The sequence below is a fragment of the Pimephales promelas genome, chromosome 5, assembly GCF_988280905.1.
Source record: "Pimephales promelas chromosome 5, fPimPro1.hap1.1, whole genome shotgun sequence".
NCBI lineage: Eukaryota > Metazoa > Chordata > Actinopteri > Cypriniformes > Leuciscidae > Pimephales > Pimephales promelas.
The window spans coordinates 33438797-33451872 of NC_142773.1; the positions used below are offsets into that span (position 1 = coordinate 33438797).

At 37.4% G+C, this 13076-nt stretch overlaps 1 protein-coding gene across 2 annotated transcripts in view; it reads right to left on the reverse strand.

Moving 5' to 3' along the window:
* ivns1abpb (influenza virus NS1A binding protein b) overlaps positions 1–13076 on the reverse strand; it is a 77480-nt gene extending 64404 nt beyond the window's left edge. The window contains exons 1-14 of one of the 2 annotated variants that reach the window (XM_039677033.2): positions 12943–13069; positions 12749–12810; positions 11278–11426; positions 10264–10384; positions 8979–9151; positions 8805–8880; positions 8546–8719; positions 8328–8453; positions 7458–7565; positions 7081–7198; positions 6525–6749; positions 5934–6055; positions 5725–5851; positions 3501–3632 (exon numbers count right to left, since the gene is read on the reverse strand). In XM_039677033.2, coding sequence (XP_039532967.1) covers positions 3501–3632; positions 5725–5851; positions 5934–6055; positions 6525–6749; positions 7081–7198; positions 7458–7565; positions 8328–8453; positions 8546–8719; positions 8805–8880; positions 8979–9151; positions 10264–10374 — 1492 coding nt within the window. In that variant the 5' untranslated portion in view covers positions 10375–10384; positions 11278–11426; positions 12749–12810; positions 12943–13069. Of the gene's footprint in view, positions 1–3500; positions 3633–5724; positions 5852–5933; positions 6056–6524; positions 6750–7080; positions 7199–7457; positions 7566–8327; positions 8454–8545; positions 8720–8804; positions 8881–8978; positions 9152–10263; positions 10385–11277; positions 11427–12748; positions 12811–12942 lie in introns of both variants that reach the window. The other variant, XM_039677032.2, reaches the window with a different exon arrangement.

A 13076-nucleotide genomic window follows, 5' to 3' on the forward strand; every position in this document is an offset into this window, starting at 1 on the left:
TTTTTTCGGGTCGAAATTTTGAGTTTTGATATCTCAGCTCTGGAAGGGTCTAGAGCCTCCATTTTTGCACTCAGGTCAAAGTCTTGTGGCCCTCTATCATAATTCAGAGTTTTGAGAAGATTGGAGAAACTTAATTTTTTCGCCCGAAAACGAAAAAAACGAAAGGGGTTACACTGTCGTTTTTTTTTCGGGTCGAAATTTTTAATTTCGATATCTCAGCTCTGGAAGGGTCTAGAGCCTCCATTTTTGCACTCGGGTCAAAGTCTCGTGGCCCCTCTATCATAATCCAGAGTTTTGAGAAGATTGGAGAAACTTTATTTTTCGCCCGAAAACGAAAAAAAATGAAAGGGGTAACACTGTCGTTTTTTTTTCGGGTCGAAATTTTGAATTTTGATATCTCAGCTCTGGAAGGGTGTAGAGCCTCCATTTTTGCACTCAGGTCAAAGTCTCACAGCCCTCTATCATAATCCAGAGTTTTGAGAAGATTGTAGAAACTTAATTTTTTGCCCGAAAATGACAAAAAACACGAAAGGGGTAACACTGTCATTTTTTTTTTCGGGGCGAAATTTTGAATTTCGATATCTCAGCTCTGGAAGGGTCTAGAGCCTCCATTTTTGCACTCGGGTCTAGGTCTCGTGGCCCTCTATCATAATCCAGAGTTTTGAGAAGATTGGGGATACTTAATTTTTCGCCCAAAAAAAAAAAACGTTAGAGGTAACACTGTCGTTTTTTTTTTCGGGTCGAAATTTTGAGTTTCGATATCTCAGCTCTGGAAGGGTCTACAGCCTCCATTTTTGCACTCAGGTCTAAGTCTCATGGCCCTCTATCAGAATCCAGAGTTTTGAGAAGATTGAGGATACTTAATTTTTCGCCCTAAAAAAAAACGTAAGGGGTAACACTGTCATTTTTTTTTCGGGTCGAAATTTTGAGTTTCGATATCTCAGCTCTGGAAGGGTCTAGAGCCTCCATTTTTGCACTCGGGTCAAAGTCTCGTGGCCCTCTATCATAATCCAGAGTTTTGAGAAGATTGGAGAAACTTAATTTTTCGCCCGAAAACGAAAAAAAAACGAAAGGGGTAACACTGTCGTTTTTTTTTTCGGGTTGAAATTTTAAATTTTGATATCTCAGCTCTGGAAGGGTCTAGAGCCTCCATTTTTGCACTCGGGTCAAAGTCTCGTGGCCCTCTATCATAATCCAGAGTTTTGAGAAGATTGGAGAAACTTAATTTTTCGCCAGAAAACGGAAAAAAACGAAAGGGGTAACACTGTCGTTTTTTTTCGGGTCGAAATTTTGAGTTTCGATATCTCAGCTCTGGAAGGGTCTAGAGCCTCCATTTTTGCACTCAGGTCAAAGTCTCACAGCCCTCTATCATAATCCAGAGTTTTGAGAAGATTGGAGAAACTTAATTTTTCGCCCGAAAATGAAAAAAAACGAAAGGGGTAACACTGTCGTTTTTTTTTCGGGTCGAAAGTTTGAGTTTCGATATCTCTGCTCTGGAAGGGTCTACAGCCTCCATTTTTGCACTCAGGTCTAAGTCTCATGGCCCTCTATCGGAATCCAGAGTTTTGAGAAGATTGGGGATACTTAATTTTTCGCCCCCCAAAAAAAAAACGTAAGGGGTAACACTGTCGTTTTTTTTTTTCGGGTCGAAATTTTGAGTTTCGATATCTCAGCTCTGGAAGGGTCTACAGCCTCCATTTTTGCTCTCAGGTCTAAGTCTCATGGCCCTCTATCAGAATCCAGAGTTTTGAGAAGATTGGGGATACTTAATTTTTCGCCCCAAAAAAAAAAACGTAAGGGGTAACACTGTCGTTTTAATTTCGGGTCGAAATTTTGAGTTTCGATATCTCAGCTCTGGAAGGGTCTAGAGCCTCCATTTTTGCACTCAGGTCTAAGTCTCATGGCCCTCTATCAGAATCCAGAGTTTTGAGAAGATCAGAGAAACTCAAAATTTGGGCCATGGGACTTAGACCTGAGTGCAAAAATGGAGGCTCTATGGCAACCACACGTCACTGGTGAGACAAACGTGCAACGGACGGACGGTCAGATTACGTTTTGGCAGGGGAAAAACTGATCAGAAAATGTAACAGAAGTTATAGAAATGTAGTGGAGTAGAAAGTATAATAATTGCTGCAAAATGTAACGAAGTAAAAGTAAAAAGTATGCGCTATTTATTAGGGGTGGGGGAAAAAAATCGATTCTCGATGCATCGCGATGCGGACGATCCTGAATCGATTCACAAATGTCAAAAAATCGATTTCAAAAAAATTTGTTTTTATATGTATTTATAATAACGGAATATTGACGGAACGCGAAAGACGGAACTCTGAAGCGCGGAAGTGCAGTGGCCGGACCGTCTGACTGTGGCGTGCACATAACAGAGATGAGATGGCACGCGAGATCCAAACACCTTCCTTGTTAGGTTAAAAGCTGACGTGTGGAAATATTTTGGCTTCTGAAGTTGAAGGGGGAAAGGAGCTGGACAAGAGCCGCACTAATTGTACGCTTTGTGGAATAAAACCAACGACGGAAACACGCCAAATATGATAAGCCATATGACACCTTTCCAGCCAGAGGAGAAAAAACACTCGGCTGCACCAGTCGTTATATTATTTATTTACTACAAGTACGCTCCTAGTTCAAGCACACATTTATTTTCCTGGTCGTTCTTTGTAATGTTAATAAAATATATTGTGCATTAATTCTTTATGGGTCATTACTTTGTACTTTTAAAGCAAATTATTTATAGTCACACACAAAAGATTCAGATAATCGATTTGTAACATTATAAATGTCTTGTACTTTAACTTTTGATCAACTTAATTTATCCTTGATGAATAAAAGTATAGATTTCTTTTTTCTTTTGCCCAAAAAATTAAATAAAAATTCTTACCGACTCCAAACATTTGAACGGTATTGTTTAATGTTACAAAAGCTTTCTATTTCAGATAAATGCTGTTCTTTTGAATTTCTCGGTGATTCTCTGAATCGGGTGCCCTTCAAGTCCCCCAAACTTCAAATATTCAAATATTTTCAATTGAAGGAAATCACAAAATACATTTTAATGCTGTCAATTAATAGAACCAGGTGCATTTGCATTATAATGCAACAAAATTGCTTTTGAAATTTTTTTTAAAGTAGAATAGTAAGAATATATAAAATAAAACAAATAAAAACAAATAAAAAGTGCAATTAATACCAAAATGTTGCTGCTGCTAATATAATCATATGTTGGTCTAGTGTATTTTCGTTTACTGTTGTGAAATGGAAAATCAATAATCGGTAATCGAGAATCGTTAATAATCGAAAATCGACTGTAATCGGATCGGGACTTCAATAATCGTAATCGAATCGAAAAATCAGACAGATTAACCACCCCTACTATTTATTCTACTGAAGTTAAGTAAAGATACGTGAAAAATGTACTTAAATAAAGTAACAAAGTATTTGTACTTCGTTACATTCCGAACATTTCAAAACATAAAAGTGAATTGACATACTTATGTTGAGGGGTGCACAGCTGGTCCACATTTTAGTCACTGGGTCAAAGGAGTCACAATTCCTCAAGCCCTTTCGGCCACAGGGATCAGATCCACCCACCACGAAAAGCTTGTTTTGCAAGAAACACACACCTAAGAAGAAACAAGAAAAGCAATTATTATTTACCCCTTAATCAGAACACCTCCTGTTTGATATGTCCCTACTAGTTATGATGATATTGTAGTTTAAAATTACGTTGTTTTTTCAGTCTTGAGAGTAGGGCTGAACGATTTTGGAAAATAATCTAATTGCGATTTTTTTAACCAATATTGCGATTGCGATTTAATATGCGATTAAAAAAAAAAGTTATTTACCTTCTGTATTAGTCGACAAAGACAAGCAATAAATCATTGTACAGTATGGATGGGAATCTTTAGGTAGCTCATGATCCGATCTACTTTTTTTTCTTATTAATTAATATTAATAACTCTTAAAATATGTATTTAATTACATGTGTAAAAACACATAAAAAATAAATATAAAAAAACATTTAATTAAACCAATTACATGTTAAGAATTTTAAATAGGCTATATAAAATATAGCTTCAAAATATAAAAGCTAGTAAATAAAGAGAAACAAAAAAAACATTACAAGCAATAAACAAAGAGTACTCTCAGTATTTAAAAGTAGGCTGTCTGAATGTTTTTCATTCAAGAGCTGGAGTGATTTCCCCTCAGTTTAGATACGATAAGCTGCATTCACACTAATGCATATATATCTCTTTTGAAATTGTAAATGTGGTTTGTCCTGTTGGTTTAAGATATAACTGACCATGTTTACATCAATGTCGCATCATAAAAGCATTTTGACATGCAAGTACATTTACCAATGAGTCGCTCACGGCCGCATGCACGAGCGCTCTTCACAAAGCACGCGTTAGTATTTTAAAATGAAAGCAGCCTTCTCAGTGATTTTCATGGTTTTAATATATAAGCCAACTGCATTCCAAAAGACATAAATAATGCCTCTGTGAAGCATTTGTAAAGAAAATTCCCGCGGGAGAGAACGCGCACTGCAAGTGTAACGTTATAACATCAAGCAAAGCGGCAAAACCTGTTCAATGAAGCCCGCGAATGTCCATGTAATTCGGTTCAATCCCGAACTTTATGAAATAACGTTACTATGTTTTGGAAGGTTCGAGCGGTGTCGTGTGTGTGTGTGTGAGTGAGGAAGAGAGAGAGCGAGAAAATAGAAGCAAGCAGATTCAGAACACGGTTCGTTTCTAAAGCACGCGCAGCGTCATCACGCATCTGTGTTTAAAAACTAAGCTCATACTCGATTCTGAAATTCTCTGAATCGATCCAGGATTGTTGAGGAGAGAATAAATAACACAATAGACTGTTCTTTTCTGAACGCCAGACCGCGTAGCGTGGCAAGTTGATGCTTTATCTTGCAGACTGCTTTTCTCTCGCGTGTCACGTGACCAGTGTAATCGCAGCTCTTGCGATTACAAAATCGCGTTTCATCATATCGCGATTTTATCGCAAATGCAATTAATCGTTCAGCCCTACTTGAGAGCATACACAATCTATTTAAATTACGTTTCCACTGTTTTTAATGAACAGTGCATAATATTAAATGTTATTTATTACTATACTACAATAATATAACATAACAAAGTACAGTAATATTAAAGCAAACAACATCAGTTTTGATGATTCACTGAAACCGATATTTTGAAATTGTCAAAGAAATGAATCAAACATCATAAAAAAAAATGTAGGGTCAGTAATAAGTTTTTTTTCCCCATTAAACTGATCTCAAGTGACACTAAAAGATTATAATGTTACAAAAGATTTCTATTTCAAATAAATGCCATTCGGGTGAACATTGAAGAATCCTGAAAAAAAAAAAGTGTATATCAGTTTCAATATAGTTTCAATGCAAGTTCTTGAGCACCAAATCTGCATGTTAAAATGATTACTAGAGTAATGATGCTGGTTTTTATTTTACTGCATTTAACATTTTTGAGCATAACATACTTCTTTCAAAAATGTTTTGAAAGAGTTTTGAACTCTAATGTAACTAAATAATTAAATAATTTTGATTTATAATCTTAATTTGATATAGAATTTTCAATCAGACAAAGCAGTACAATGACATGGTCTTAGGATGAGAGGAAAAAAAAAAAGCTCATCCATTACAAATATTCACTGTATTGTCCAGCAGTAAGTGATGCATACCTGCATTGCAACGGTTGGTGCGGAGCTCAGGAACTTGAATCCACTCATCAGTCTTGGGGTTGTACATCTCTCCACAGCTCAACTCATCTGAGTGACCGTTGGAGCCACCCATCACATACAGCTCGCCCTGAGAGAATAACCATTCATTCAGCTCTAATGGCAGCTCCAGCAATGCTACTTTAGGATTGGAAACCATGCACGGTCTTTACCATTAGGACAGCCATCTGGAAACGAGCCCGTGGAGTGCGCATAGGAGCAATGAAACTCCAGCAGTCTTTCTTTGGGTCATAACACTCCACTGTCCTCAAGCACTCTTCTCGGTTGTAGCCACCTGGACAGATAATATGTACATCACATCTTCACAAACCTATGACCAATTCCTGTTTCCATCAATGATAATTTGTTGCGTCATGCTGCAATGTGGTTCTTTTGTTTTTGTATTTGTTCTCATCCAGCACCACCACTACTCACCATCAACAATTGTTTGCATGAATGATATTAAATATAGTTCACATGACATCTGAGCATGTTCTGCTCTGATAATAAAAAGGGGGGAAAATAGATTTAAAAATGTAAAATTATAAATGCTTAAAAGCATGTTGAAGAGAGCTGAGAAATAGCAATCTCACTGGAAGCTAAATGTGAGTCAAAGGTCTAAAAATGCAATTGGTTTAGTTTCCTTTAAAGACTTGTGCATGAAGAAATTTCTCACAGGAAAAACCTTTTAAATATATAATTTTGGTGATCAAACAAGTTTTGGGGATAAAATGATTGACTACAGGGTGACTAAGATTACATACCTGCAGCAATGAGCTTGCAGTCCAGTTCAGCAGTTCCCAGGCCTGAGCGAGCGTAATGCATGGGCTTTAAAAGCTTCTCCTGCAGATCTTCTGGTTGAGTCTCGAAGCTTGGGCTCTTAAGCACACACGGTGTAGCAGATGGGGAAGTATGAGGACTAGTGCGGCCATGCAGGGAGATCACACACAGTATGCCTCTCAGAACAGCCAGACACAGGTATGCATTGTCTGCAAAAGACATCCAAGTTAATTTAAACACTAAAAACTCCTGGGTTCTCAATAAAATCTAGGATTATTATAATATATGTATGGACTACAAGTATGGATTTTAAAAATAATAATAAAAAAAAATTATTCACAAACTGGAAATTTTAGAGCAGACAGCAGAGTAAAAATAAAAATTCCACCATAGAAATGGATCACTTTAAGCATGGAAATCATGCTTAACTTAATTTCCTGATCCAGAAAACACAACCATAGGGACTCTGCATTAACAGCTATGGAATTTTCTAGCATGAAAGTTTAAGAAAAGAGATAGGTGGAAGCACTATAGACTTACTGGTTGTCTTCTCTGATGCAATGTACTTCCATTCGTGCTTGTTGAACTGGCTGATGGAGGGAGAGAGGCTGCCAGAGGCGCCTGAGATCATCTCGTCTCTCTCTCGAGGAGGCTTCTTCTGCAAAACCAAACCAGGCAGCTCTAAACCTGCCCAAACTTCACCCCTACCACTACTGCATGTATACAGACTTGGGGCCAAAGCTTAAACCCATTCCATCCAGTGCCAATGAATACCACCATTTAAGGGGTCTTCTATATAGTGGTTTACTAGTCTACCTTTTAGTGCAAACCACCTGACACATCAAATGGCAGCCATGCTATTTTAAAGCAGAGAAGGCAGCACACTGGAAGGGGAGGACTGAAAACCAGTCATGTACCTGCACAAACTGGATGTGGTCATCCTCAGAGCTGCAGACCTCTGCATGCCCCTCAAGCAGGCTCCCATCATGTAATTTGTGATCTGCTGAGTAGTACAGCGTTTGCACCTGCAACAACAAAACACCAACAAGACCCATGTGGGTGTTTCCATAACAAGAACAAAGCAATGTTCTGCCATGTTCCTTGAAGCAGTAGAGTCAGCTGCTATGAGGGAGGCCCTTGATAACCGTGTGCTGCCAGGACCTTGAGGGAGCAATGACCTTTCGCATGTCACTGTTATTGTGGAAACTGCTGGAAGGAGAGATCGTTCCTACAATAAGTTACTTCACTTTGGGTCAAAGAGCTATCTAAATAAATGATCGCTGCACAGTGGGATTGGAAAAAAAGCTGCAACGCTCTCAGGAACACTGCACACATGGGAGCACATGGCTTTTGGTAGGTTGACATAGTACCACTGATGGTTGGGATCTTGCATTCTTCTTCAGGGCTGGACAAATCTGCTGTTGGTGTGTATACTAAACCTACAGGAGATATGGGGAGATCAATGGGGAGGACCAGCAATTAGAATCAAATTCATAATATTTCAAAAAGACCTGTTGGGGAGAAAACGTTAAGTCACAAAGTCAATACAGTCAAGGGAACGAAAGCGAAAGGGGGAAGATCAGACTGAACATAGTTTGTTCGGCTCACCTGGAAAACCGTTCAGTTTTTCAGTATTTTGAGGAGCACGTACTGCAAAATTTACAAGGTTAAGGGCAAAACTTTGGGGACAGGGGAAGGGGGGGGGACCTGAATCAACCTTTGAACAGAAATTCAGGAAACATGAGCAAAGTGAAAGGAAAGGGTACATATAAAGCCATAATACTGACCTCTTCCATTAGTTTCTCCAGGGGATATCCATTTTTCCACAGGCTGCGCTGCACCCAGCTTATCACCTTTGAGTACAGTTTGCCATTACCAGGCAAGTTCAGGTTCTCCTCTAGCATCACCTCCAGCTATATAGACAAAGTTATGAATGGATTTATACAAAAAAAAAAAAGTAAATGCAAAAAAACATTTAGTAGTAACTGGTTTTAGACAGACATACTTTCAGTCTAGGAAGTTTAAGGAAATCATCCTGTTCTGAGATCTCCTGAAGATGATCCTGGATATAGCCATCAATCTTGCCCAGAAGCCGCCCATCAGCCATGCTACTAGCAAAATTGCGGTATGAAATGGCACTTTGGGAGTCCATTTTTGATAGCAGGTAGTCTCCACAGATCTGCAGAATAGGATTCAGGATATCAGGGAACAGTAATGTAGTCTATACATTAGAAAATTCTGACCATGTAAATGCCTGTACATACCTGTCTGACTCTCTCCAATTTGAGCTTTTTTGCTGCAGAATACACATCTCTGACCAGATCTTTATCTGCCTTCAGTCTGTCAACAGGGGAACACGGGGATATACATGTCACCTGTATGTCTTTGACATTATAATTGTGTAATAAAAAGTTTAAATGCCAAGTTAATATATGTACTGCGCCGTGTAGACATAGTTCAGCAAGATCTCCACAGCATCAGGGTTGAGGTCATCAAATTTAACCAGTGAAATCCCACCCTGTGGCTCAGAGTCTGCATTGAAGATTTCAAAGAGGCAAGGACTGCAGCAGGCCAGCACAGCCTTATGTGCCATAAGCTCATGTCCACAGACCTGTAGAACCACCACCATTATAAACAATGTTATGAGTGGGTACAGAGAGCCTTAAACAAACTTTTGGGGTCAGTAAAATACTTTTTGAAAGAAATTAATATTTATTCAATGAGGATGCATTAACTTAAGAGCTGCATAATTAATTGTTGTGATCTTGATTACAACTAGGTCTATAAAATCTTTAACAAACATTAAAATCTGCATTGGCAGTGCCACTGAGACAGAGAGGTGTTGTCATGGTATGAAACAGTTTCACAAACAGTCTTTGTTTTCAACCACACACACAGTATCATTATTTCTGTTACAATAGTTCAATTTATCACAGAAGTACTGATAAAGAAGTGTATAGTTTGGATATGAACACTGAACTGCGGTAAAAATAAAAATAAAATGTATCAATTAGGTGGTTACACCAGTTGGTGGTGACATGTGACTTTAATTTGTCATTGAATTGTTCATTCAAGAGATTTGTTCAAAAACACTGATGCATCCAGAATTGAAACAAGTGAAGTATTTATAAGAGAGTCATTCATTAAAATCATCCAAACTTTAATTCATCAAAATCAAACATAATTTTTAAATAGACTGCAGCAATTAACATTTTGCCAATGTTATTTTGTTGTCTATATAGATCTCCATTTTAAGCAAAAAAAATAAAAAAATAAAGTTCTCCAGAATCATGAAAATCTACATTAAATTGATCAAGTGAACTTTATAAAAACTTTGTATTCAATCCTGACAATGTATTACCAGTTTCCCAAAAAAAAAAAAACATTTTTAAACATTGATAAATGTTTCTTGAGCAACAAATCACCATATTAGAGTGATTTCTGAAGGATCATGTGACACTCAAGACTAGAGTAATAATGATGCTGAATATTCAGCTTTGCCATCACAGTAATAAATTACATTTTAAAATATAATAAAATTATAATAATATTTTACAATATAACTTTTTACTGTAGTTTTGATCAAATAAGTGAAATTTATTCAAAAATGTCAAGTCAAGAATTTTATTCAAATTCAAGTCTTACTGATCCCAAACTTTTGAACAGCAGTGTACAGTATCACAACAGGTATGTTTATTTTTCCTGAAACAAAAAGGGTCTTACCAATAGTCTGACATCACAAAACTGGCCACTTTTACGCAAAGCATTCATCTTGGCCACAGTAGAATCAAGGAAACTCTCATCTTCAAATATTAAATATCCGTTGGGAGTCATTTTGACGAATCTATCAAAGTCAAGATGGAGGCAAACAGTAAAATGAGAACTGCTCTTTAGCATTTACAAATATGTGAGGAGAAGGCCCACATGAAATCTGTGCCGTTTTGTACCACATTTTCTGCAATGACTATGTGGGGATTTAAACAAGATAAGCATTAAAATGAGCTTAGAGTACAGTTGTATTGGAAGCTGAGGGCATCATCAAAAGTATTAAATACATATGAATTAAAAACATATGAACATGTAAGGAGTGGGGGATGTGAAGAAGGGTGCTTTCACACTTGGTTGAATTGTCTGATCCAAACAAGAATTCAATTGCTCCCCCTCCCCCACTGGATTGTGTTCACATTATATTATTTGGGTCCGACTCAAAACCATGGTGCATTTGCATCAAAGCAGAAGCTCTTTACTCCTATTGCTTTCCAACGACGCCGGAGAAGGTGCCAAATGCAGACCATACATAATGGCAAATGCATCCATCTATCGCATCGTGAATGTAGAATTTGAATGTAAAAAAGAACATGTGAGTCCATTTCCGCTAAAGGTGAGCAGAAATGAAATGATATACATTCTCTACATTTTCTCTGTTTGCAGTGCATAAGTCATGCTTGTCAGAAAAATGAGTGAGAACACACGACACAAGCACAAGTTTTATCGAATCATACGTCATCAATAGTGGTTCACTTCCACGATTTAGTGAACATCCTGAATTTATGCGGACTCCAAACAAGGTTTGCTGAAAACAGCGTTCGCATCATTCAAATGAACTTAACTCTGACATCAATCGAACCAAAATTGCTAGTGTGAAAGCATCCTGAAATTCTGCAGATTTCCTAAACAGAAAGCTGTGAAAGTATGTAAAACAGATTCCATGTGGGTCTGATGAAAAGATACACCTACCAAACAGATGTAACAGGAGAACAGTCTTGCTCTAAGGCACTTTAGTAGACCTTTCAACAGAGAAGAAACGGTGGCTGCACCAATCTTGTCTGATGTCACTCAGCGGGTTAAAGAATATAAGTCCTACAACCTTGATTATGCATGATGACCTACAGAAGTGAAAGAGAAGCACACTGAACTCAACCATGTCAACTCAACAACAGCTAATAAGAGAAAATGATTCTTGAGCACCAAATGAAATGATCATTTTTGAATAATTTCTGAGGATCATGTGACAAAACTGGAGTAATGACGCTGAAAATACAGCTTTCCCATCACAGAAACAATTTAAAATAGAAAACTTATTTTAAAAAGGTAATATTACAATTTAAGCGTTTATTTAACTGTATTTTTGTTTAAATAAACAGCCTTGGTGAGCATTCGAGGCTTTTTCAAAGACATTGCCGCCCTTTATGGTTATAATCACAAACTTTTTCACCAATGAATTCCACTGAGGTTTCCAGTATTCTGGAATATTTAACATTCAACTATAAATATTCTACAGATAAAGAAAACTTTTTTCCAGGCCAGGAAAATACCAATTAATTCACTCTGATATTTGTAGGTTTTACCATGGTTGTGGGAAAATTAACAAAATTATAACCACATAACTTGGATCTATCAACAAGTATTTGTTAGTTAAAAGGTACAAATATTCTATGGTCAAATTAATGCTTTCAAAACCGACAGCAAAATTATTTAGAAAACAAAACATATAACATAAGACATACTTTCAAAACCCAAATACATTACATTTAATGCTCATAAAGAAAAAGGATCCAAAACTGACAACTGATAATGCGCTCAGTGTTTTTTTTTTTTTGTTTGTTTTTTTGTTTTTTTCACATTTCCGGGTTTAATATTTGTTCAAGGCGCGAGAGACACGCGACCCGGAGCGCGAGGAGGAACTGCTTTCTAGATTAAACCAGTACGGCCGAAACAAACATGTGACCTCTCTTAACCTTATATTCAAAACAGGTACAATGTAAATAAACATCATATTACAGGTCTGGTGCATGGTGGCGAATGTGGCGAAGACAAAAATACTTTAAACGTATTGAGTTATGGCATTAGGTACTCAATACAAAAGTCTCAGACAACGTTCAATATCGTTAACTTAACATCATTTTCAGTTCAACGGAAGTGAATGGTGACTGAGGATGTCGGCCAATAATGGTCTGCTTAACATCTGTCATTTTCATCTTTAAGCGAAATTCATCTTTAACTGTGTTAGAAATCGGACATAACACGACGGTGTTAAACTGGTCATGGACCAGATGGTTAAACGGTCAGTTAAAGCGCTATGATTCTGATCTGTGAGGTCCAGTCAGAAGACCATGCAGAAGCCGAGTCTTTTGTACAATGACTGACCCATTCACAAAAACATCCGTTTTTCATTGGTAAAAGTTAATATTTTATTGGCATTCCTCACCGAAATTCAAGCTGTAGGGCAAACGTTCAGGTAAAACAGCAACATACTAAAAGTGGCTTTTCCTAAAACAACACAAACAACAGGATTCTCCTAGTCAGTTCACAAGCTCGACTAACTTTTAACACCACTTTAACCTTCCCATACCCAACAAAAACGCTTTAATTTCAAAACACAACATGAGAAATACGTCTTACCGATTTCCTTTGTCTGTTAAGGACCTTGAACATCATCTCTACTAAGAAAAATAATGATTATCTGTCCAAAGAACCGCCGTTAACGAGATGTACCGAAGAGCGCGCGCTTAACAATGCTGCGTCACTGATGACGA